The 21,337-nt window shown below is 36.9% G+C and overlaps 3 protein-coding genes across 3 annotated transcripts; all 3 read right to left on the bottom strand.

Annotated features, from left to right (window-relative positions):
• Window positions 1-315: 315 nt before the first annotated feature.
• LOC148297951 (F-box/FBD/LRR-repeat protein At1g13570-like) lies at window positions 316-2,599 on the bottom strand. The gene is made up of 4 exons (XM_088255694.1): window positions 2,418-2,599; window positions 1,294-2,190; window positions 1,068-1,211; window positions 316-657 (listed from the first exon to the last, which is right to left on the bottom strand). The coding sequence occupies exons 1-4, from the start codon at window positions 2,469-2,471 to the stop codon at window positions 400-402; spliced, it is 1,353 nt and encodes a 450-aa protein (XP_088111820.1). The 5' UTR covers window positions 2,472-2,599; the 3' UTR covers window positions 316-399.
• A 478-nt stretch (window positions 2,600-3,077) lies between these two features.
• Window positions 3,078-9,019, bottom strand: LOC110765473 (putative FBD-associated F-box protein At1g61330). The gene is made up of 4 exons (XM_021968614.2): window positions 8,836-9,019; window positions 7,496-8,380; window positions 7,270-7,410; window positions 3,078-3,540 (listed from the first exon to the last, which is right to left on the bottom strand). The coding sequence occupies exons 2-4, from the start codon at window positions 8,015-8,017 to the stop codon at window positions 3,271-3,273; spliced, it is 933 nt and encodes a 310-aa protein (XP_021824306.2). The 5' UTR covers window positions 8,018-8,380; window positions 8,836-9,019; the 3' UTR covers window positions 3,078-3,270.
• Window positions 9,020-18,796: 9,777 nt separating this feature from the next.
• On the bottom strand, window positions 18,797-21,055 carry LOC110749484 (F-box/FBD/LRR-repeat protein At3g14710-like). Its single transcript, XM_021949596.2, has 4 exons — window positions 20,878-21,055; window positions 19,775-20,650; window positions 19,549-19,692; window positions 18,797-19,138 (listed from the first exon to the last, which is right to left on the bottom strand). The coding sequence occupies exons 1-4, from the start codon at window positions 20,929-20,931 to the stop codon at window positions 18,881-18,883; spliced, it is 1,332 nt and encodes a 443-aa protein (XP_021805288.2). The 5' UTR covers window positions 20,932-21,055; the 3' UTR covers window positions 18,797-18,880.
• Window positions 21,056-21,337: the final 282 nt, after the last annotated feature.

Below are 21,337 nucleotides of genomic sequence, written 5' to 3'. Positions count from 1 at the left end.
TAACAGATTTTTGGTCTGAACTTAACAACATGGACTATTTTTAAATGCATGTGTTAACCTTGAGGACCACTATTTAAAAGATTAAAGATGCAACCTAATAATTTTGTTAATCTCATGATGTTTTGTGATAAAAACCCAAAAAAAAGAGTTCAAGAATACTATTAATTTGATTGAAATTATGTTGGCAGACATTGAGTTTAAGTCCAAAATGTCATGCTGCTAACTCATACAATATGTGATTAAGTATCCTATTGAGTTAAAGAGTCCTAATTCAATTATAACTTAAAGCAACTAGTAACGAATAGAAACAGAGTCTAAGCAACGAAACAAAAACAAAAATCCCACTTATACCAAATACAGGGGAAAGTCAGGCACAAGGAACTAATAATTCTTTGCCCTTTAGAGGCGTACAAAGTTTATATGTTTAGGGACTTGTCTTTTGAGCTGCCGCATATAAGGATCTACTGCCCTTTCTTCATTAGGATGCATAACAATTTTTTCCAGTTTAACAGCGTTCTCAATTAAGTACATGATAAGCTTATCGTCACCAGGCCGACCACGATAGTCTCTCACTTCCACTTCCCTGAGGGAATTATGGGAGCAATTGGCAGCTTCCTTGATTCCTATCCCACGTCCCGGTCTCACCACACCTGTCAACTGCAACAAGAACCGAAATACCATTAAGTATCCTTGATGACTTCTTGACCATTTCGAAATGACACAGATCATTCCAACAGGAAAAGTAGTGACCCAAGAAAATTCAACATTAAGTAGAAGCAACTGGCAGTGGACCGACTGAATGGAAGATGAAGATGCATTCTTCTACTTGGTTAAAAGTTACAGCTAAAGAGTTACATTTAGTAAGAAAATCAAGTCAAGATAGCCGTAAGGAAATAAGGTCATAAATTTAACTTCACTTGAAATAACTGACCAACGGAAAGGGAGCATTAATCTCTACAGAGGAGAGATTAGGCACAAAATACAAATTAAGTGAGTGATCATTGAACTGGAATGACATCAGTACATTAAAAATATCATTCTTTTAAACCCTATCTATATAAATATACCTCCAACACCAGTTTCTGCAACTCTGGAGATGCCTTAATGAAAGAAGCTAATTGAAGGAGACAGCAATCCTCATCAGTTGCAATCTTTACTTCCAAATGTTTGAGAATTTCTAAGCCAGGAAATGTATAATTCTCTTTGTGGATCTGAAAACCAGACAAAGGGTAAGGCACCGATATATATATATAATCCAAGAAACAGGAATGAAAACCAACACATAATTATTACCAGGCTTGTTTTCAGTGTGAGGACCTCCAGCTGAGGATGACAGGAGTGCAGTTTGGAGAAGACAGACACTGTAGAAGCTCTGCTATCACAGGCAAGGGACACCTCAGCAAGCCGCGGCACATTCCAGAGAAACAAGCGTATCCAATCTCCAGCATAAGTAAATGAAACAAGATTTGCACAACTGATTTCAATGCTTTCAATGCGGCAATTCCGTATCTCTAAATACTTCAATGCAAGAGCTGGTCCAACAACTCTTACTTTATAACCAAAACCTCCGCAATCACTCAGTAATACTTTTTCAAGGAATTTACAGTTGCCCAACAAGCATTTGAAAGCTTCCCCCACCGTAACAACACCAAACAAAGAAATGGATTTTACAAACTTGAAGCCACCGTATTTACAAGGGTGTGGAATATCACTAACACCATTACACTCGTGCTTCAGCTTGTAGTTACCTATGAATTCATGGGGAGAAGAAGCATAGGACAAGTTCATAGAACCAGAGAAAATTCCATCATCCAACAAGATCAACATAACTTTCTGGACTCCGTTTCTCTCCGTAAACTCCAGCCATTTCCCGAACGTTGCATTTTTGGACCTATCATTTTCCATATGGAAGAAAGCCATGAACTCCTCTACATGTCCCCCATTGTGATTTTCCACAACACGATTTACGAAATTGTCGTAAATTTCTCTTTCCCTCTCTGGTTCGAGCTCCTCCTCGGAGAACCTATATTCATCACTGGAATTGAGAATCGTACTATAGGCCCACACACTGCGCCATATCCTAAAGAGTGAACGAGTATCCAATATTTCATCCTGTGTCAACCTAGACACTATGCTTCCAAGAATTCCTTCTTCTAATTCACTGATTCGGTCCATCGAGTTGGACGAACCCTATATTATTGTACAAGAATAAAAAACAAACTATCAAACACAACACAAAAACATAAATCAAGAATCAAAATAAGTATAAAAATTCAAGAATACGATGATATTCTGGCCCAGATCTCATGGTTCGTCCTCAAATGAAATATTATTATATTCAAATAAAGCAGAAAATTAACAAGAAACATAAATCAAGAACAATCATTGAGAATGAGAAGCTTGATAGTCGATCGTACCTGGCCTGGAGCAACTTGATGAGAAGTTTGAGGCCGCTTTGGATCTATGGCCATTGAAACTGAAACTGAACGCTAGTTCTCACGGCTGCAGCGACGGAGTAGCGAAGCGAGTGAGGAGGTGATAATAATCTAGCTATCTCTTCTCAACCTTCAATCACATATAGCAGAAAAAAGAGTTAACGAAAGCACACTAAACTCTCCCCGCCTAAACCGCCACCCTCAACAGCTAATCCAACAACCAGTAACCAATTAACATCCAGCTGTTAAAAAATTGCCACGTAGACCCCTAAATAGATGCCAATTGGACAATCGACGCTGTAATAATATCTTTTTAATATATATATTTTTTTTTTTTCTTTGTTTCTTTCTTGAGTTGCTAATTCTGGGCTAGAATGTTACTCATATTTTGAGATGTAAAATTAGGCCTGTGGGCCTTATTTAGGGCATGAGAAAAGCAGAGTCTCACTTACGTGGCCATGTTTTTGGCACACTGACCCCAATTTCCTCACTAACTTTCCATACTTGAGAGAGATTTTTAGAAGGCTTTAGTCTCAACAAATTCTCAACATTTCTACAAGGAAAGAAAGGATACTGGTCAAGGCACCAGTGTGTCAATTTAAGCAATAAAATTCAAAAATTACAAAACAACAGCAAGGAGCATGAGGAAACAAAAACTCAAATCCAAATCAGAGCAATCAATTTAAGAGTCTACATTGCACTTGATTCAAGTAAGCCACCCACCCTCTATAAAATTTCAAAGCAACTAGTAACGAATAGAAACAGAGTCTAAGCAACGAAACAAAAACAAAAATCCCACTTATACCAAATACAGGGGAAAGGCAGGCACAAGGACCTAATAATTCTTTGCCCTTACAAAGTTTACATGTTCAGGGACTTGTCTTTTGAGCTGCTGCATAGCAAGATCTACTGCCCTTTCTTCATTAGGAGGATGCATAACAATTTTTTCCAGTTTAACAGCGTTCTCAATTAAGTACATGATAAGCTTCAAGTCACCGGGCCGACCACGATAGTCTCTCACTTTCACTACCCTGAGGGAATTATGGGAGCAATTGGCAGCTTCCTTGATTCCTATCTCATGTTCCGGTCTCACCACACCTGTCAACTGCAACAAGAACCGTGCTAAAACATAGAGAATATTGAGAGTAGAGAGTGGAAAGTGTAGAGAGAATGAGAGTTGTATAATATTTTCTGATTTTCACTTATGTTTCATTACTTACAATCAACACATATATATACAAATTCCTAAGACATTAGTCAAGCCCCCCAAGTTAGGCAACCAACCAAGTTAGGCAACCAACCTAGTCAAGCCCCCCAAATATTGTAGGTGCCAAACATAGTAGGTGCCAAACATTAATTGACTACATAATTAACACATTAATTGACTACATAATTAACACTCCCCCTCAAGTTGGTGCATAGATATCACCAATGCCCAACTTGCCAAGAGAGTTGTGGAAAGCTATAACAAGAGACTTCCTTCATTAATATGTCTGCATCGAGCTTCTTCTTAATAAACTGTCGATCCACTTCAACATGCCCCCTCACGTGGGACCACTACATGGTGGGCCACACGTGGAGCAAAGGCCACATTGAAGTTAATCATTTCGGTCTGTCGGTGGCAACACCAAATCCAAGTGCAGCCGGTTGGTCGGTAGATCACATAAACCATGCGAACAAGGCAAAGGCAAAGCAAAGAACACAGAAACCCTGTGAACACGGTAAGAACACAGAAACCCTGTGAACACGGCAAAGGTAAGGTAAAGGACACAGAAACCCTGTGAACACGGCAAGGACACAGAAACCCTGTGAACACGGCAAAGGTAAGGTAAAGAACACAGAAACCCTGTGAACACGGCAAGGACACAACCAAACCCTAAAATCGGGAAAGGCACGTCAAGGTAAAACCAAACCCTAAAAAGAAAGGGTAAGGCAAGGTAAGACAAATAAAGGCCAAGCAAAGGCAAGGTGTCAAGGCATGGCAAAGAAAGCCCAGATAGGGCAACAAAACCTTAAAGATAAGGTAAGGCACGACAAAGGCAAGGGCAAGGCAAACCAAACCCAAGCAAAGGCAAAGGCAACCAAACCCTAAAAAATAGGATAAGGCAAGGTACGGAAAGTCAAGAGCAAAGGTAAGGTCAACGGGCATAACCACATCGGAAACACACCGGTAAAGGCAAGAACACGGTAGAAGCAACAACAACATTGTCCTCAACAAGAGACAACAACACTGGCAGCAGCAAGAGCAACACTAGCACCAGCAAGACAAGGCAGGGCAAACAACTGTGGCAGTAGCAACAGCAGAGGCAACTTCTCTTCACTCCCCCTCTCCCCCTGAAGAGAAGGGGTCGATGGAGCCATATGATCAGTGGCACTGGCACCAGTGAGAGAAATCTAAGACATTGGCACCAGCAAGAGCAATATAACTATCCCCAGCAACACTGTCCCCAACAAGAGTCATAACAGGTAGGAGCAACAATACTGTTAACAGCAAAGGGACACAAAAGGCAGCAGCAAAGGATATAGTAAGCAACAACAACAATACTAGCAACGTCACAAATACTTCCATTATTGCAGACACAACTTCTCTTCACTCCTCCTCTCCCCCTGAAGAGAAGGGATTGTCAGAACCATAAGAGCAGTGGCACTTGAGAAACAGAAGCTGACTGAAGCTCAGATGTAGAAGAATCAGTCATGGCAGATAGGTAACTGAATTGCAGGCAGCGGAATAGATGAGCAGCAGTGTCACTCCCCCTCAAATCCGACGACGTATGAGAGTCGAGATTTGGAGAAAGCAACACCGGTAATGACAATAAAGTTGCAGCACCCAAATAAAGTTGCATATATCTCCCCCTCAAATCTGACACTGGTAGAGGGTCGAGATTTGGAAGAAGAGAAAATGAAATAATAGTAAAGAGACTCAAACATGCCAGTCTCGTGGTAGAAACAAATGCAAGGAAATGTGGAATGGAGATGGGCATCCGACAACTGGAGAAAAGGAATAAAAGATGGAAAAGAGTCTGCAACCCAAAAAGAAAGAATGATTAAAAATGAATAAAGGTGGATGACGTGTATGCACACATAGAGAGAAAGGGATGAATATTGTATAGATAGGGTAGGTGATGTGGACAAGTGTAAGAGGTGTTGAAACGGAAGAGGCATATGGTGCAAAACAAGTCCAATAAAATAAAGGGAAAAGGAAGCCAAGTTATTGGCGTGAAAGAGAAGAGGTAGCAAAGAAAAGATTTTCATATATATATATATATATATATATATGGGTAGACAGAAAACTTTGATACCCACCAAAACATTAGGCACAAATGTGGTGTGCATGAGAACGAAGAGATGAGGAGAAAACACCCGTGGGTAACACAGAGAAAAGTGAAAGGCAACAAGGGAGAAGAAATATATCAGACAAAAATGGGATGGAAATAGAGTGGAAGAAATAATTTAAGGAAATAAAGGGGAATAAAGTAAGAAGTATGTGATAGGTGGTGAGAAAAGAAACCATAAATAAGAAAACACAAGATGTTGGCGTGAGAGAGAGAAATAGTCAAATTGGAAAGGAAAAAAAAGGTAGACAAGATAGAAATAAGACAAGAAAATAAAACACCCTTGGGCCAACAAGTTGGCAAAAGCAAATAAAATCAATAAAGAAAAGAAGAGCAAATAGGGAAGAGAAATCCCAATGAGAGAAACTCAAACACAGAGAAGAGCTTATACGGGAGCTAAACAATGAGAGGGGTTGGAAAGAGAGAGTTGAAAGGAGAGCTCGTTAGAGAGCAAAGAGATGATGCAAACACCAGAGTGGCTGTGCAAAGGGAACATCGGCAATAGTGTAGCTGGGCAGGACAGAGACAAGGCCGAGTAGGAAAAGGCTCAGCGAGCGGTGACGAGGCTCGCGGAGGAAAGGAAATGGCTCGGTGAGCGATGACGAGGCTCACGGAGGAAAGAGATCATGGTGATCAAGAGACGTACTGCCCATAGGAAACAAATTAGGCCATCGTGGCCAAGGGACTTATTGCCTATACAAATAAAGAGAGGAAATTTAACAGAAACAAGAGAATTTACAGCAACATGAAAAAAACGCCAACGACTCTCAATTTGATAGAGGATCTTAAGGATTAGCCATAGGCTCTGATACCATGCTAAAACATAGAGAATATTGAGAGTAGAGAGTGGAAAGTGTAGAGAGAATGAGAGTTGTAGAATATTTTCTGATTTTCACTTATGTTTCATTACTTACAATCAACACATATATATACAAATTCCTAAGACATTAGTCAAGCCCCCCAAGTTAGGCAACCAACCTAGTCAAGCCCCCCAAATATTGTAGGTGCCAAACATAGTAGGTGCCAAACATTAATTGACTACATAATTAACACATTAATTGACTACATAATTAACACATTAATTGACTACATAATTAACAAACCGAAATACCATTAAGTATCCTTGACGACTTCTTGACCATTTCGAACTGACACAGATCATTCCAACAGGAAAAGTAGTGACCCAAGAAAATTCAACATTAAGTAGAAGCAACTGGTAGTAGACCGACCGAATGGAAGATGAAGATGTATTCTTCTACTTGGTTAAAAGTTACAGCTAAAGAGTTGCATTTAGTAAGAAAATCAAGTCAAGATAGCCGTAAGGAAATAAGGTCAAAAATTTAACTTGACTTGAAATAACTGACCAACGGAAAGGGAGCATTAATCTCTACAGAGGAGAGACTAGGCACAAAATACAAATTTAGTGAGTGATCATTGAACTGGAATGACATCAGTACATTAAAAACATCATTCTTTTAAACCCTATATATACATAAATATACCTCCAACACCAGTTTCTGCAACTTTGGAGATGCCTCAATGATGGAAGCTAATAGAAGGACACAGCAATCCTCATCAGCTGCAATCTTTACTTCCAAATGTTTGAGATTTGCTAATTTTGTAATTCCATGATTCCCGTAGAACTGAAAACCAAACAAAGGGGTAAGGCACCAACATATATTAATTCAAGAAAAAGGAAAAAACCAACACATATTTGAATACACTAACCAGGGTTGAATTCAGCTTGAGCACCTCCATATTAGGATGACAGGAGTAAAGGCTAGAGAACACAACAGAATGAGAAACAGCTCTAGTATATTTCAGGGATACCTCAGCAAGGAGAGGTGCATTCCAGAGAAAGAACGTTTTATAATCTCCATCATACCTAAATGATACCAGGTTTGGATGATTGATCTCAAGTACTTCGGCATGGCAATTCACTATCTCTAAGTGCATCAATTGCTTTGATGGTCCAACAACTCTTAGTCTATCATCCCTAAACCCTCCGCAATTATGAAGGGAAACTTCTTGGAGGCATACACAGTTTACCAACAGGCAATTCAGAGCTTCTCCCATCGTGGCGATCGCTATCAAACGGATAGACTTTAGAAACTTGAATCCCATGTGCTTGCAAGGGTGTGCAATATCAGTCAGACCATCACACTCCTTCATCTCGTATTTACCCATAAATGTGTGGGCAGACTCATAGGCCAAGTCCATACTACCAGAGTATAGTCCCTCGTCCAACATGATCAACGTAACTGCCTGGGCTTTGGCTTTCTCCGCAAACTCGAGCCATTTACTTACTGTTGTATTTGTAGATTTTTCTTTTTCCACATCAAAAAGAGCCAGAAAATAGTCTACAAGTCCCCCTGTGTGGTGTTTCAAAACATGATCGACGAACTTCACGTACTTCTCTTTTCGCTTCTCTGGTTCGAGCGGCTCCTGAGGGAACCTATAGGCCTCGTGAAAGTTCAAGGTTCTAGTATGCGACCACACGTAGCGCCATCGTTAGGAAAGGACGCTAGTAGCAACTGCTTGTTTTAGCGGCAAGCGAGAAACTATTCTTCCAAGTATTCCATCCTCTAACTCACTTATTCTATCCACCAAACCCTTGACCCAAACAAACAAAAATGAAAAAATCAAAGTCAAAATAATGAAAGCAAAAGCCAAAAAATATTGACAAGAATCATAAATCAAGAAGATGACATGCAACAATTACAAAACCTACTCAAACGAAATTGCACAAAACAACAAAGCCACCCTCCCACAGTCCCACTGTAAAATTTATTAACCAGAAGATGACATACAACAATTACAAAACCTACCCAAACGAAAACAAAAATCAAATCAAAGTCAAAATAAGGAAAACAACAGCAAAAAAATGAACAAGAATCATAAATCAAGAAGATGACATACAACAACTACAAAACCTACGCAAACGAAAATGGGCGAGAAGCTTGATGATCAAGAATCAAAAACTTGTTACCAGATTAACAAAATCGTAAATCAAGAACATGACATAACAACAAGTACAGACCTACTTAAACGAAAATGCACATACGTACCTGGCCTTGATCCATAGAACGCAGCCGCACCGACCGACTACCGAGTGAGGAGGCGATATGACCTCTCTCTCTCTCTCTCTCTCTCTCTAAAACTAGCCTATAGCAGAAGAAGAAACAGAACAAACCGGCTGCTACAGTAAATAGCTATCTCTCTCTAACGTGAAGCACCAGCTTATGAACTGCACTAACTAACTCTCCCCGCCCAAACAACCTGCTTAACTGCTAATTTGTTGAATTATAAGCTTTAAGCTGACTTAAGAGTTAGTTTAATTAGTTTTCCATTTTATTTCTTTTTATGACAAGTGTAAGCTTCCTATTGGTTGCCTAAGTGAACGGCTGAGATCATCTTGTGATGTAAGAGATCCAGCTACTGTGCATAACAGATATATACCACACACTATGTGCGTGAGGTTGTATAGCAGACAGATTTTCTGATAATTCTTCCTCCTTTTGTTTTCTTCTGCAAATTCGGAGTACACACACCTGAAAACACTAACATAATTCAGCACCCAGTAACTGTAGCAGCCGGGTGGACCAGTGGACACATGCCAGATATGGAGAATCGACGTCACTTCATTTCTTTCTTGAGTTGCTACAATACAAGCCGTTAGATTAATTTGAAATCTACGGCTGTAAACAAAACACCAAAAAGTAAAAACTGATAAAGAAAATATATAAAAAAAGATACAAGGCTATATGACAAAAAGACAAAAAACATATTCGTATACATTATTTCACATCATATGGTATCAAACCAAATCAATTTATGTTCAACTCTAAACCTCCTTCCTTTTCTGCAGCTAGAGTTACACTTAAACGAAGGGAAACACGGCCACACCATCCCCTCCCAGCCCAGCCTGGGCTCCTCTCTCCCGTGATCTTCCCATGTCCTTGACCCCAATTTCATCTGAAATCCTCTTTAAATTTTGAGAACAAGCCTGAATGAAATTAAAAAATAAATACACCAATTCGTCAATCTGTTAAACTAACTAAAAACAAAATAGAAGAGAAAGGCAAGATTGCTAGCTGACGAAAAGGCCCTCTTTGGTAAGAAAGCTTCCAATGGTTTTCCCAAGCGGTAAAAGTGAATCAATTTTTTTTTTCTTTTCCAAAAATTGCTTCACCAGCAGAAAATTATTAACATAGTTTTGGATGGAATTTATGGTAACGGGCAAAATGGGTCACCAATATTTGGTCAGGGAAAAATGGGTCAATTTAAGTTCATGGGGACAAAATGAGATTTCACTGTAATTTCATAGAGCATTGTTGTAAATAAGCCTTATTTTAATCTCTAGATTTTGGACACAATAACCTGAATTCTAATTGTTTAACACATGCCATATCTGTAAAACTATTCCTCTTGTGCATCAGAATGTCAAAAGTTTGCTTCCTCAGCTTCGTGGAGAACTATTCCTCTTATGGATGCAACATCTGTTTTTGGTTCCCTCAGCTTCGTGGAAAAGTTTGACATTGCATTGCATAGATTCTCATCTGTCATACATTTTTATTCAATTGCAAGATCCGGCTGCAGAGCTTTTCAAAATCATATGTTTCTTCACTTCAAAAATATCGAATCCTGGTTTATCACAATGAGTCTTTCAAAACCTAGCACAAAAATTATCAAACTAGCAAGGAGCACAAGGAAGGAAGCAAAAACCCAAATCCTAAATACAGCAATCAAATTAAGCACAATGCACTTCAATCAAAAGGAAAAAGTGTGCCCCTAAAGAAATTGCCAAACAAAAGAACAGAAACTCAAATTATATATATACTAAAACTGAATAATTATCCGTTTGGATGAACGAATTGCAAATTACATAGAATTTTAAAATGACGGAATTTAGATTTCCGTCATTTCAATTTCTGGCAATTGAAGATTTTAGTGTTTGGATTTATGTATGTCGAATTTTGTAATTGATAGAAATTGAAAATTTCAATGTTTGGATATCTCATTTAAATTGTAAATGATAGAAATTAAATATTTCGAAAGAACAAAAAAACTGATAACTAACATAGAAGGTATTCCTCGAAGTATAAAATAACATATCGTTTGATGAACTAAATAACTCAACTTAAACAAACAGAGCATATTAGCAAACCAAATCACTCCCCACGTGTAATAAACATCGACAACATACTCTTTTTTTTCTTAATTGGGAGTGCCTTCAGCATATGAAATTGTTTGTCATTTTCAATCAGCCAAGCACATGCTTTGAATTGTTCATTTTCACTAAGACTTGGTATTGCTTGTACTTCAGCATATACCTATGCTGGATCAAGGTTCTTAGAATCAGCACGGATAAACTCTTCAAATGATAAAGCAATCGAATCAGCAATAACATCTTTTACAGCACCTCTTTTATCTGTAGGAAGAATATCAAAAGAATTTGATGCACTATTTCTTCTCTTTTGACCATTTGTTGAGGTTGGTGAAATATCATCAATAACATGAATATCTTCTTCATCTTGTGTATCACCATTCAAATCAACATTATCAACTTCATTAGTACGAGTCATAATCTCAGTTGCATCTGCACCTATTTCAGCGCCCTCTCCAGTGGCTCTATCTTTGCCACACAAATCTACTATATCATCCCAATTTTCTTTAACTTTAAATCAAAAACCTCTAACATCGTCATGAGACTACCAAACAAATAATCAAAGTCAAATAAGAATGAGAGAAGACCAAAATCGATTTTCAGCAGCATATAACAATCAACAAAGCTTTTCGTTTCCTTACATAGTATATAAAAAGCTTTTCAGCAACATAGACTTTTTCTTCAGAGTAAGGAAATGAAGGGTAAAACTTGAACAATGCGATAACACAAAGCGATAAAGCTAGCGAACAACTACAGAGCTATACCATAAACACAAATCACACACCGATATCCATGGGCATAGAATATTTTGTTAAAACTTCCCAAAATCCAGCCATAGTGCCGCAAAGATCACAAAACCCATTCAACACATATTCATAAATTTAGTCAGAAACACCCAATTTTGATAGCCATTTAGAAACCGTGGTAACCCTGAAATAGAAAAACATAAATTGAAGGAGAGAAAGGCTTGAAGACTAACCTACAAATTTGATCCAGAGACACGTGTACCTTTTTTTTTTATTAATGAAAAGTTGGGCGGTTTTTTTTTATGTAAGTTTGGGCACACTGGAAAATATAAATTCTCGCACTATGGAAATTGTGAAATGACGCCTATTTTGGTGGAAATTAAACTCGGGAATTTGATGGTATAGAAATCAGACGATGCAAGAAGCTCATAGTTTTGCCATTTCAAATGGTATAGAAATCTCTTATGAAAGTGTTTGCCTTGCCGATGATAAACATAAAACCAGAGAAGAAAATGTGTCAGATTCTGACAATTTACCAATTATCAGTTTGAAGAAGAAAAAGGTCCAAAATTGCCTCTCCTACTTCCACATCAGAGTTTATGCTCTTTCCTTTTCAATTCATTCATCTCATTAACGTACACATTACATACATAATATTTCATTGTTCACAGCTTATTTCCCCACTCAATTTCTCTATATTAAGTGGTAGTTGATTGCATTGAATTTGGGCAAAGTTTCCTTTCTCATAATTGTCTTCAATTACGATTCAATTTTAAAGAAAATTTATCAACTCTTCTTTTAAAATATGATTTTTCTCAAACGTCTTTAGAATGCAATTTGGTTTCATTCCTTTGAGCCAATGTGTTTGATTTTAAAGCTTTGCCTTGCATTCATTTTTGTGGTCTACACAAGTGATATACATATATTTCAGTTCTCCCTGATTCTAATATTTTAGTCACTCAAAATTTTTGTTCATATTAAGAAACTTCCCTTTTTTTGAAGTTGGGGTATGGATGTTCGATAACTTAAATAAATATATAAATTTATTTACTCTTTTTTATTAATTATTAAATTTTTTTTTTTTCCATATTTTTTTGGAGCTCCCACATGAACTGACTTTCAATTACATTTTTCAAATTTGAAACATCGTTACTAAATGTTTTAAATGTAATTAACAAAACTTTAACCTATAGCGTCTTATCTCAACCTTTATTCTCCTTCTATAACATATAGCTGTTTATACATCATTGTTGCTTCTATAGCTTACTTCTCCACTAGATTATCTTACTTCTGTAACAAATTTGCTCATTAGGTCACTAGATCATCTTATTTCTGTTTATAGGTTATTAGGTATTTTTAGATCATTTAAATTGTGGTTTGTGCAGTTTTTGTTGTTGGCCTGAATTCTATAACAATAGCCATTGTCTTTGCTCAAATTTTCTCATTTGTCGACACTGACACCGACCGTTTACCAAGTTTATGCCAATAGAGTCAACACCCCTTGATTTGATTCTATTAAAATTGTCACAATTGTTTTCAGTTTATTTTCAATTGATTCAATAAATTGACCTTATACTTTTATCCATCAGATTAATAGAATGCTTGATGTATGTAAATTGTTATTTCTCTGGTTTACTTTTTTAACTTAAGTCTATCATAATAATTAACGCTTGCCATTTTCCGACTTTATACCAACAGAGTTAAAACCTCTTGAATGGAGAAGGAACATTAGCCAGCTACACAACAAATGCAGCAACAGCTAGATACCCTTGCAAGAAACATCAAAAAAGAAAAATCCATGTCCACCACCCATTAAATTATAGATAAACGCCTGTTCAAGTTTTTTTTGAACAATATGCAGCTCAAGGCTGCACATATTTTTGATGTTTTAATAGCTGCTTAAAATATGCATAATATTTTAACATAACAATCAGCATATAAAACATGTTAGTTTATTTTTTACAACTTAAGCTTGCCAAACTAAGCATGATGGCACTGTTTAGATCTCAATGTATATATAAATAGGGCCAGTATTTTAACATAACAAGTAGCACAGATTTGACAAAGCCATGTTTCCTACATATTTTTACGACTTTATACACATTTGAAGCAATTTCAAAACCCGCAGCTTCGCGCGGGCGCACTTGCTAGTATATACTAGTGTGCAGCATCTACGTCATGATCTTGCACATAGGGGAGCAAACAAATTGTATACGTCATGATCTTGCACATAGGGGAGCAAACTAGCAAGGAACAACATAAGAAAAGTTGGCAGAAGTCTAGAGCCATACGAACTGGGGGTAAATAGTTAATAGACATCTCAGTAAGCCGCGATACATTCCTAAGAAGCAAGTTTATCTTGGGTCCATAATAAATCAATGAAACAAGGTTTGCATCATGGATCTCAACGCTTTCAAAATAGCAACTATGTAGCTCTAAGTACTTCAACGCAATCGATGAACCGACAATTCTTAGGTTACCCGACTTCGCACCCAACAGTGATACTCGTTCAAGAAATACACAGTTAGACAAGAAGCACTCAACAACTTCTGCAGTCATTCGACTAGACCTCACATCAATACTTTTTAGAAACTTTAAGCAACTGTATCTACAAGGGCAAAGATTTTCACTTTCAGGAGACCCACACAGGTGCTTCACAGGGGACCCCAACCCCCCTCCGGTACCTAAGACTCCCTGGAGATTCTGGAGACAACTAGTATAGCTCAATTCCATAGTCGCATCATACTTATCATTGCGTGACACGAACAACTCAAGTTTCTGGACTCTCCTTTTCGCAGCAAAATGAAGCCATCTACCTGTTGAACTTTTATACCTCTCGTCTACCAGATCAATATAAACGCTAAATTGCTCTACGTTTCCACCTCTGTGTTGATCCACTACACTATTCACCCGCTTGACGTACGCTTCGATTTGCATGTCATCAGGTCCCCCGAAGTCGAGAGTCGTAGTATAAACACAAACATAACGCCATCGCTTCGAGAGGATACTAGTAGCTACTTTTTCCTTCAGTGCACGCAAGCAGGACACTATAGTCACAAGAATTACATCTGGTAATTCACTGATTCGATCCACCAAGTTGGAGGAACCCTAATTACATGTACAAGAATTTGACCCCAAACAAGAACAAAAAATCAAAATAACGAAAAATAAATATAACAAGAATCTAAGATCAAAACCAAAAGAGCGAAGGAGACAAAAAAAGAACAAGAATCGAAAATCAAAATCACAATATAGATGGCAACGATTAGAAAACCCAAGCAAAATTGACAAAGTTTGACAGTTTTACCTGGTCTTGGGAAACTTGACAGGTTAAACGCAGGTTTTTTTGGTCCATTTAATCTGAGGGGTGGATCTTAAGCCTAAAGCTGTCTTTATTTAATAACATTTTTGAGTTTATCTTTCTTTCAAAACGTCATAAAGTAAACAAAATTATCAGGTTGCATCCTTGATGTTTTTGAGTCACTGGAGTCCCTAAGATTACACGCGTGCTCAAAAGTAGTCTTTGTCGCCAGGTTATGTAGAAAAGCCTATTAAATTGTTGACGAGACACACAAGGCGTGATATCATTGGATATGTGTGATTCGTCATCAATTTAAAAGATTTTTGGACGGAATTTAACAACATGGATTATTTTTAAATGCATGTGTTAACCTTGAGGACCACTATTTAAAACATTAAAGATGCAACCTAATAATTTTGTTAATCTCATGATGTTTTGTGATTTAAAAAAACCCAAAAAAAAGTTCAAGAATACTATTAATTTGATTGAAATTATGTTGGCAGACATTGAGTTTAAGTCCAAAATGTCATGCTGCTCACTCATACAATATGTGATTAAGTATCCGATTAAATTAAAGAGTCCTAATTCAATTATAACTTAATGAATATACAATTTGCTTGGTGATGGAGTCCTAGTTGAATTTGGTAATGAGAAGAATTCACGCATATAAACAAAAGGTTCATGTCATTACAAAGTGGTCACACGCTTAAAGTACTCAAACGCCCCATCTAGAAATTGTGTGATATGGTGCTTGCACAAGGTAGAAGACTTTTGTAGTGATCATATGGCTTCATATGTTAGTGATTAGTGTCTTTGAGAGTGTGTATATTCACTTGCCACCAATTAACAGAAAACCTTTAAAAGTTTTTGGTTGTGGGAATATCACCTGGTTGTTGTAAGATACATTTCTGCAAGGATTCCGTTTAGCGCTTCAAAATCAAATCCAGCATCCATAATGGTTGTTCAATAGTTCAATGTAATAGTTCAAACTACAATTTTACTTGTAATGGTACAATTCAATAACTTCAAATCAATAGTTATATCTTCTTACATTTTTTTACATATTCAAATAAAATAAAATGGATAAATTTAATAACACTAAAAATTGTACCGTTGAAATATTCTCAAAGAGATCTTTAAAAAGAGACCAATTTTGAATATATTAAAAAATATATTAATTGCTATATTTTTTTCAATTGCATTGAAATATTGAACAACCATTGTGAATTCTCTTAATGGCATAATGCATTAATTGCTGTATTTTTTTAATTTTTAATTAGCATGTGGGTCCCATAGTTAGCCTATTGCAATAAACTAAATCACATCATTACAAGCAAGGACGGAACCATAAATTTTTATAGGCGTGGGCTATTATTTCTTATATGGGTAAAGATCTAAAAAAAATTCCATATTTTATTCATAGGAGAAAACTTGAAGCTAACTGGAGATCTGTTTAGATAGGACATGCTAATTTTTGCTTGGATGGATTGGGCTAATTTTTGTAAAATGAGGTATAGTGCTTAAAAATTAGTATTAAATTTCTTTTTTTCCAAACTTTGCGCTAGGCTAGAACCCACTCTAGCCATAGTGTAGTTCTGTCCTTGATTACAAGTGAGATTTTACTGTTTTAATTCAATTTCATGCAATAAAATTGCATTGATCCTAACCATTGCAAATGCTCTTAACTAAGTTATTACTGTAAACAAGATAGCCACTTACATGGCTAGGGGTTAAAGTCTAGCTCATCTTTCAATAACTGCTCGAAATCAATGCATATATAAACATGGCAACTTACAATGAAAATATGTTCTTCAGTTGAGGTAATTACAAGCAATATTGGAGGAATAACAAAATCGAACTTAGGAATTTGAGTGCATGGATAAATGTTATTATCGACTTGTGCTATAAGTTTATAAGGAGCTTATCTTTCTTCTTTCCCGAATTTATTATCTTCTTTTTTTTCTCCCTTAAAAAAAAGGTTAGACAATTTCCATTTCGTAATAAGATCTAAATATTTAAATTTTTCGTAATTAAAAGAAATCTTGTGAAGAATAATTAGTCAATAATTTTATCATATTCTATATTTTAAGTGCAAACATGTATTTATGCTAATAATGAGATGTTGGGAATACTCTGTCTATAGAAAGGATTATTACTCATTGGCATAAATTGCTTCTTTTTTTAAAATCTTTCTTTTCTGGGCCATAGTTGCTATCATTCTTTTATTTTTAAGCACAAAGTGGTAGGAACCCCATACCATATCTCATATGGACGAAGTAGCAAAAAACTTATTTACACGCCTCCACCATTCAAATTAACACACAAATATAACACATCATTCCTCCTTTTATCTCACTATCTTGAAGTTGGTTAGCTTGGAGATTTGAGCAATAGAAGAATCCAATTTATTTCAAACATTGGAAAGATAAATATCACTAGATCACTAATCAGATTCAATATCGATGGCATAAACGATAGTGGTCTTCTAACAAAAACGACACAATTAATGTTTGAGTTTTTATCGTTAGAAATAGGTGGGATATTGTATTAAATTGAAAGTGTACCACTATTAGCAATGCAAAATTCTAAAATAACTTGTGCGCCAAGAAGCCTAACTTTTATCAAACAAGTGTACATTGAAACTAAATAAAGAAACAAAAAGCGTCTGAGGGAGAAAAAATAGGTGGTGATCAGTGACTGAATTAGGCATGCTTTTTGTATTGGATATCAAATCAATATGTACTTCACCAAATAGGCATGCAATACGTTGATTATAGATTGAATTGAACCATGTGCAGTGCAGGTAAAATGAGTGAATTTATTTGTCATTCTTCTCTCATGACTCGTATTATTGGCATGAACATATTCTTTTTTAGTAGCAGATCAATTTTTGGGTTCATGGTTGGTGATAATTAAGAATGGGGTTTCTTGACAGGTCAACAGAAAAATGTGAGAATTTGATGAGTTCTGAGGGAGAAAAAACATGTCATGCGTTTAATGGTTATTTCAAAAGTAGAAAAATGGGATATTGGAGAAAACCAAATTGAATACCAAGTGTTGAATACCTTGTTTTTTTTGCCTGAGATGAATTATGATGTGACCAACAAAGATTGCTTGCTAGCGATGATGGGAGTATTTGGCAACTTCGCCACGGAAGCAACTAGTAAGGAATAGAAACAGAGTCTAAGCAACGAAACAAAAACAAAAATCCCAAATATACCAAATACAGGGGAAAGGCAGGCACAAGGACCTAATAATTCTTTGCCCTTACAAAGTTTACATGTTCAGTGATTTGTCTTTTGAGCTGCCTCATAGCAAGATCTACTGGCCTTCCTTCATGAGAAAGTGCATCTTTAATGTTTTTGAGTCATTTGGGTCCCTAAGACTACACGCGTGCTCAAAAATAGTCTTTGTCGCCAGGTTATGTAGAAAAGCTTGTAAATTGTTGACAAGACACACAAGGCGTGATATCATTGGATATGTGTGATTCGTCATCAATTTAACAGATTTTTGGTCTGAACTTAACAACATGGACTATTTTTAAATGCATGTGTTAACCTTGAGGACCACTATTTAAAAGATTAAAGATGCAACCTAATAATTTTGTTAATCTCATGATGTTTTGTGATAAAAACCCAAAAAAAAGAGTTCAAGAATACTATTAATTTGATTGAAATTATGTTGGCAGACATTGAGTTTAAGTCCAAAATGTCATGCTGCTAACTCATACAATATGTGATTAAGTATCCTATTGAGTTAAAGAGTCCTAATTCAATTATAACTTAAAGCAACTAGTAACGAATAGAAACAGAGTCTAAGCAACGAAACAAAAACAAAAATCCCACTTATACCAAATACAGGGGAAAGTCAGGCACAAGGAACTAATAATTCTTTGCCCTTTAGAGGCGTACAAAGTTTATATGTTTAGGGACTTGTCTTTTGAGCTGCCGCATATAAGGATCTACTGCCCTTTCTTCATTAGGATGCATAACAATTTTTTCCAGTTTAACAGCGTTCTCAATTAAGTACATGATAAGCTTATCGTCACCAGGCCGACCACGATAGTCTCTCACTTCCACTTCCCTGAGGGAATTATGGGAGCAATTGGCAGCTTCCTTGATTCCTATCCCACGTCCCGGTCTCACCACACCTGTCAACTGCAACAAGAACCGAAATACCATTAAGTATCCTTGATGACTTCTTGACCATTTCGAAATGACACAGATCATTCCAACAGGAAAAGTAGTGACCCGAGAAAATTCAACATTAAGTAGAAGCAACTGGCAGTGGACCGACTGAATGGAAGATGAAGATGCATTCTTCTACTTGGTTAAAAGTTACAGCTAAAGAGTTACATTTAGTAAGAAAATCAAGTCAAGATAGCCGTAAGGAAATAAGGTCATAAATTTAACTTCACTTGAAATAACTGACCAACGGAAAGGGAGCATTAATCTCTACAGAGGAGAGATTAGGCACAAAATACAAATTAAGTGAGTGATCATTGAACTGGAATGACATCAGTACATTAAAAATATCATTCTTTTAAACCCTATCTATATAAATATACCTCCAACACCAGTTTCTGCAACTCTGGAGATGCCTTAATGAAAGAAGCTAATTGAAGGAGACAGCAATCCTCATCAGTTGCAATCTTTACTTCCAAATGTTTGAGAATTTCTAAGCCAGGAAATGTATAATTCTCTTTGTGGATCTGAAAACCAGACAAAGGGTAAGGCACCGATATATATATATAATCCAAGAAACAGGAATGAAAACCAACACATAATTATTACCAGGCTTGTTTTCAGTGTGAGGACCTCCAGCTGAGGATGACAGGAGTGCAGTTTGGAGAAGACAGACACTGTAGAAGCTCTGCTATCACAGGCAAGGGACACCTCAGCAAGCCGCGGCACATTCCAGAGAAACAAGCGTATCCAATCTCCAGCATAAGTAAATGAAACAAGATTTGCACAACTGATTTCAATGCTTTCAATGCGGCAATTCCGTATCTCTAAATACTTCAATGCAAGAGCTGGTCCAACAACTCTTACTTTATAACCAAAACCTCCGCAATCACTCAGTAATACTTTTTCAAGGAATTTACAGTTGCCCAACAAGCATTTGAAAGCTTCCCCCACCGTAACAACACCAAACAAAGAAATGGATTTTACAAACTTGAAGCCACCGTATTTACAAGGGTGTGGAATATCACTAACACCATTACACTCGTGCTTCAGCTTGTAGTTACCTATGAATTCATGGGGAGAAGAAGCATAGGCCAAGTTCATAGAACTAGAGAAAATTCCATCATCCAACAAGATCAACATAACTTTCTGGACTCCGTTTCTCTCCGTAAACTCCAGCCATTTCCCGAACGTTGCATTTTTGGACCTATCATTTTCCATATGGAAGAAAGCCATGAACTCCTCTACATGTCCCCCATTGTGATTTTCCACAACACGATTTACGAAATTGACGTAAATTTCTCTTTCCCTCTCTGGTTCGAGCTCCTCCTCGGAGAACCTATATTCATCCCTGGCCCACACACTGCGCCATATCCTAGAGAGTAAACGAGTATCCAATATTTCATCCTGTTTCAACCTAGACACTATGCTTCCAAGAATTCCTTCTTCTAATTCACTGATTCGGTCCATCGAGTTGGACGAACCCTATATTATTGTACAAGAATAAAAAACAAACTATCAAACACAACACAAAAACATAAATCAAGAATCAAAATAAGTATAAAAATGCAAGAATACGATGATATTCTGGCACAGATCTCATGGTTCGTCCTCAAATGAAATATTATTATATTCAAATAAAGCAGAAAATTAACAAGAAACATAAATCAAGAACAATCATTGAGAATGAGAAGCTTGATAGTCGATCGTACCTGGCCTGGAGCAACTTGATGAGAAGTATGAGGCCGCTTTGGATCCATTGCCATTGAAACTGAACGCTAGTTCTCACGGCTGCAGCGACGGAGTAGCGAAGCGAGTGAGGAGAGGTGATAATACTCTAGCTATCTCTTCTCAACCTTCAATCACATATAGCAGAAAAAAGAGTTAACGAAAGCACACTAAACTCTCCCCGCCTAAACCGCCTCCCTCAACAGCTAATCCAACAACCAGTAACCAATTAACATCCAGCTGTTAAAAAATTGCCACGTAGACCCCTAAATAGATGCCAATTGGACAATCGACGCTGTAATAATATCTTTTTAATATTTCTTTTTTTTTTCTTTGTTTCTTTCTTGAGTTGCTAATTCTGGGCTAGAATGTTACTCATATTTTGAGATGTAAAATTAGGCCTGTGGGCCTTACTTTTTTTTTTTTTGAGAGAGAGATAGAGAG

This window comes from Prunus avium, chromosome 1 (genome assembly GCF_965620075.1).
Source record: "Prunus avium chromosome 1, drPruAviu1.hap1.1, whole genome shotgun sequence".
NCBI classification, from domain to species: Eukaryota; Viridiplantae; Streptophyta; class Magnoliopsida; order Rosales; family Rosaceae; genus Prunus; species Prunus avium.
The sequence above is the reverse complement of the archived record's forward strand: the minus strand, read 5'-3'. Positions and strand labels throughout refer to the sequence as shown.

Excerpts from the sequence above, each read along its gene's own strand:
- LOC110749484 (XM_021949596.2), bottom strand. The coding sequence starts at position 20,931 with ATGGCAATGGATCCAAAGCGGCCTCATACTTCTCATCAAGTTGCTCCA. Across the intron at positions 20,651-20,877 it reads ATCAAGTTGCTCCAGGCCAG|GGTTCGTCCAACTCGATGGA; the intron begins GTACGATCGACT and ends ACAATAATATAG. Across the intron at positions 19,693-19,774 it reads TCACACTGAAAACAAGCCTG|ATCCACAAAGAGAATTATAC; the intron begins GTAATAATTATG and ends TCTGGTTTTCAG.
- LOC110765473 (XM_021968614.2), bottom strand. The coding sequence starts at position 8,017 with ATGTTGGACGAGGGACTATACTCTGGTAGTATGGACTTGGCCTATGAG. Across the intron at positions 7,411-7,495 it reads TCAAGCTGAATTCAACCCTG|TTCTACGGGAATCATGGAAT; the intron begins GTTAGTGTATTC and ends TTTGGTTTTCAG. Across the intron at positions 3,541-7,269 it reads TGCAGAAACTGGTGTTGGAG|TTGACAGGTGTGGTGAGACC; the intron begins GTATATTTATGT and ends TTCTTGTTGCAG.
- LOC148297951 (XM_088255694.1), bottom strand. The coding sequence starts at position 2,471 with ATGGCCATAGATCCAAAGCGGCCTCAAACTTCTCATCAAGTTGCTCCA. Across the intron at positions 2,191-2,417 it reads ATCAAGTTGCTCCAGGCCAG|GGTTCGTCCAACTCGATGGA; the intron begins GTACGATCGACT and ends ACAATAATATAG. Across the intron at positions 1,212-1,293 it reads TCACACTGAAAACAAGCCTG|ATCCACAAAGAGAATTATAC; the intron begins GTAATAATTATG and ends TCTGGTTTTCAG.